The sequence below is a fragment of the Cibotium barometz genome, chromosome 27, assembly GCF_041138505.1.
Source record: "Cibotium barometz isolate CiBa-2024 chromosome 27, ASM4113850v1, whole genome shotgun sequence".
NCBI lineage: Eukaryota > Viridiplantae > Streptophyta > Polypodiopsida > Cyatheales > Cibotiaceae > Cibotium > Cibotium barometz.
Genome location: NC_141072.1, coordinates 27,812,498 through 27,815,889, shown reverse-complemented (window position 1 = coordinate 27,815,889; position 3,392 = coordinate 27,812,498). Strand labels below are relative to the sequence as shown.

The window sequence follows — 3,392 nt, the reverse complement described above, 5'->3', positions numbered from 1 at the left end:
GATGCTTTATTGCCACGTAAAGGCCGCTTATTGTCTTTTTAGAAAATCATCAATATTTTTGGGTTCCACGTGGATATGTGCAGTTGTCGGAGAAGGTGAGGGCAGGACTTACACCGTTTGGTGAAGTGTACCGTATGACAGTGGAAGATAAGCGTTGTATCACTAAGAAGGCTAATAAGGTATGGAACATCAGGAAAAGTAGGACATGCTAGAAGGAAGTAATCTTATAAGAGGGCTTGTGGTCTAAGATTCCATATCAAGGGAAGGTGTTCCTATGGCGCATGCTAGTTGGAGGCCTAACATTGGGGGACCAGTTGCGTGGGGAACTAGTTGAGAAAGAGACAGATTGCTTATGGTAATTTTGTGTTTTGTATGCTTGGAAACATGCCCGCATCTTTTCATTTCATATGCAGTGGCAAAGAAGGTGTGGGATTTCCTTTCTCGCATATGGATTCCGTTGACAAATAGGCACGTAAAGGTTAAAGACTGGATTTTTGGCAAGATTTCGAATGGGCCGGATAACCTAGAACATTATGTTTTCTTTAAATTTTTTAGGTGGATAAGTTTGTGACATATCTGGTTAACTAGGAATGCCTTCATATTTGATGCAAAAGTTGGTATTACAGCTCAAATAGGTCATTTAAAAGGGCTACTATTGTGACAAGTCTCTTCCTTGTCACCTTATTTGGTGGAGAATGACATAGCTATATATTGGATGAGGGTACTCTAAGCTACAGCTGTGGTTCGAATTAGTGAGGGAAAGCTAGTACATCACATGGTAGCCATGGTGGCCATTTGTAAAGTAATTTTTGGTAATATATCTTCTATTATGAGAGAGAGAGAGAGAGAGAGAGAGAGAGAGAGAGAGAGAGAGAGAGAGAGAGAGAGAGAGAGAAGCAGACTAGAGTAGAGAAGAGAGAAAGAGCCCATGAAAAAAAATCTGCCACCACCCAAAATCTTCAAGAAAAATCCACACCCCCTCCCCTTGCTAAACACACATCCACGTGTTTCTACAAGAACTAGCCTCTCATTTAATCTTTCCACTGAGATCCCTCCACTTTAATCTTTTCATATCTCTTCCCACACCAAATTAATTAATGTAAAAATGTTTGAGACCCATATTGACACTTTTTTTAACCGTATATTGAAAATATAGCTCTGTGTGTGTGTGTGTGTGCGTGCGTGCGTGCGTGCGTGTGTGTGTGTGTGTGACTTGCACAGAGGTTCCTATTCAGTTACTTAGGGCTAAAAGAAGACACACAGAGCTTCCACGCATGTGGCATTGGTATCAGAGCATCAGGCTAAACAAAGCTAAGTGTTTAAGGTGTCCTAGGAAGCTGCACAGGTCCAAGGAAAGTAACACAACCATGGTAGAAATCCCATGGGGTTAGTTGGTGTCAGCAAAACCCAATAGAATAGCAGCCCTGAGGGTTGGATGCCATTTGGGGCATACCAAGGAAGGCTATCGAGATCGGGTAAGGTATTGTATCGAGTAACATTAGGACCTTTGTTACGTCACACCACCAACAGCACCCACCTCCCTTGGTTCACACATCATTAAGCGAGTGCATCAAATCTGTGCCCTTCTTCTCCTATCTTTTCTTTTTGGGGACTTGGAGATGTGCTTTGTTTAATAAGCTAGAGGACAAGCCCGCCATAGCTTCTTCCTCAATACTTTCTTCGCAGAGCTCAACATGGTTTGCATATTTTGTTTTTATGTTGTATTATGATTTCTATTGATCATGATGATTACTTTGGCATTGTTCACATATATTTATGGATTAAGAGAAAGGAAGAGAATGAGTTCATTTTTTTAAAAGACAATATTACAAAATGGTCTAAAGGGAGAGATCAAAGCGAGCTTTGTTTGAGCAATTTTCAAGGCAGTAATATAAAAGATAAGGGTACCGTCATAGAAGCTTTTAGCGGACTTGAGTTACGCTTATGAGGTTAGCTTTCCTGCATTATTCTTGTCCCGCTACTCTCGCTTTCTCATCCTCCCCTCAGTTACCCCGCCGTCGAGGATTAGGGTTAGGGTTTCGGCTAACCCTGATGGCTGCCAGAGCCAAGCAGAGCGAGCCGGATCCCGATCTGCTGCAGGGCGCCGCTCTTTCTCCTCCTTCTAAGCAACAGGAGAAGCATAGAGAAGAAGAAGAAGATCTGGTGAAGCAGCAACTTGGAGAGCCCCCGGAGAAGCCCTTGCCGGGAGATTGCTGCGGCAGCGGCTGCGTCCGATGCGTGTGGGACATCTACTCCGAAGAGCTGGAGCTTTACAACGATCGCAAGGCTGCCCTTGAAGCCAGCCGTAAACCATCGCCATCTCCATAGGCACACCTTCACACTCTGCCATCCTGCACAGGTAATTAATAGCATGTACACCCATTGACGCTTCCCATTGAAGCGGCCCTTTGCAATATGTAATGTAATTTTTCTTAAATGTGTATTCTTCTTTTTAACAAGACATGCAAACCTTTAAAAGCTCTCTTGTTTTCTTCTTGGGACTCCTTATTTCATAGTTTTTGAAAAACTTTTCAAAAAAATGTGTTAAAAAAACTTAGCAAACAACTAACAAAATAGCACCTTTATCTAATCAAAGGAAATTTGCTTGTTGTGCAGCGATCATAGGAGGCTTTTAAAAGAAGGGTGTTTTAGTGTGCCATAGATTAAAATGTTGGTCAAGTTTTTATATGAGACCTCCATTCTTGCAAGTTGATAGCTCTGAGTGTGTTTAACATAGATCCTTAAAGAGCCAAACCTTGCATATAATTCAAGGATGCCATTTTTCTAGCCCTTTCGTGAGTAGCACATCGTTTTCATGAAGCAGCATTTTGTGCAATGCTGATGTGTAGCTCCATGGCCTGTTGGAATTTTTGATGAATTGGAACAGCATGTTTGCAAAAATAGGTTATTGCAAGTTGTTTGTAGATGCACAACTTCCCCCCCCCCCCCCCAAGCTACTTTGGTGGGGAAAAACCCAAGTGCTCGATTTTGCTCATAATCTCTAAATGTTAGTGTTGCATATTATAAAGCAACCTAGTAGCATAGTTTTAAGGAGTCAATTGGTCAGGTTCTTAGGATCGCATGTTGTTATGTACCAAGACACTAGTCTATGAATTAGGGACCTAATCCAGTGGGGTTAGGAGGCCCCAGGATTAGGGGTTAGCAGGTTGATACTTGGCTAGGATTCTTGGATTGATAAAACAAGCTTAATGGCCTTTTACAACAAGTTAGCTATTTATGTCATAGCTATCACTATATAAATGAGAGCTTGGATTATTGTAAGATATAGTTGTGCGGATGCACCATTGAAGGTCTCGCTTGGACTAGAAGAGTAGACATGGTCATGCCATGCACATAGCGAGTATGTAGGTTGCCGTGTCGAAGACCTTCGG

General features: G+C 42.2%; 1 protein-coding gene across 1 annotated transcript; it reads left to right on the top strand.

Annotated features, from left to right (window-relative positions):
* The first annotated feature begins 1,877 nt into the window (after positions 1-1,877).
* LOC147623249 (oxidoreductase-like protein, amino-terminal protein) lies at positions 1,878-2,922 on the top strand. The gene is made up of 2 exons (XM_086821830.1): positions 1,878-2,359; positions 2,617-2,922. The coding sequence occupies exon 1, from the start codon at positions 1,945-1,947 to the stop codon at positions 2,326-2,328; it is 384 nt and encodes a 127-aa protein (XP_086677956.1). The 5' UTR covers positions 1,878-1,944; the 3' UTR covers positions 2,329-2,359; positions 2,617-2,922.
* Positions 2,923-3,392: the final 470 nt, after the last annotated feature.

Coding starts and splice junctions, on each gene's coding strand:
- LOC147623249 (XM_086821830.1), top strand. CDS start 1,945: ATGAGGTTAGCTTTCCTGCATTATTCTTGTCCCGCTACTCTCGCTTTC.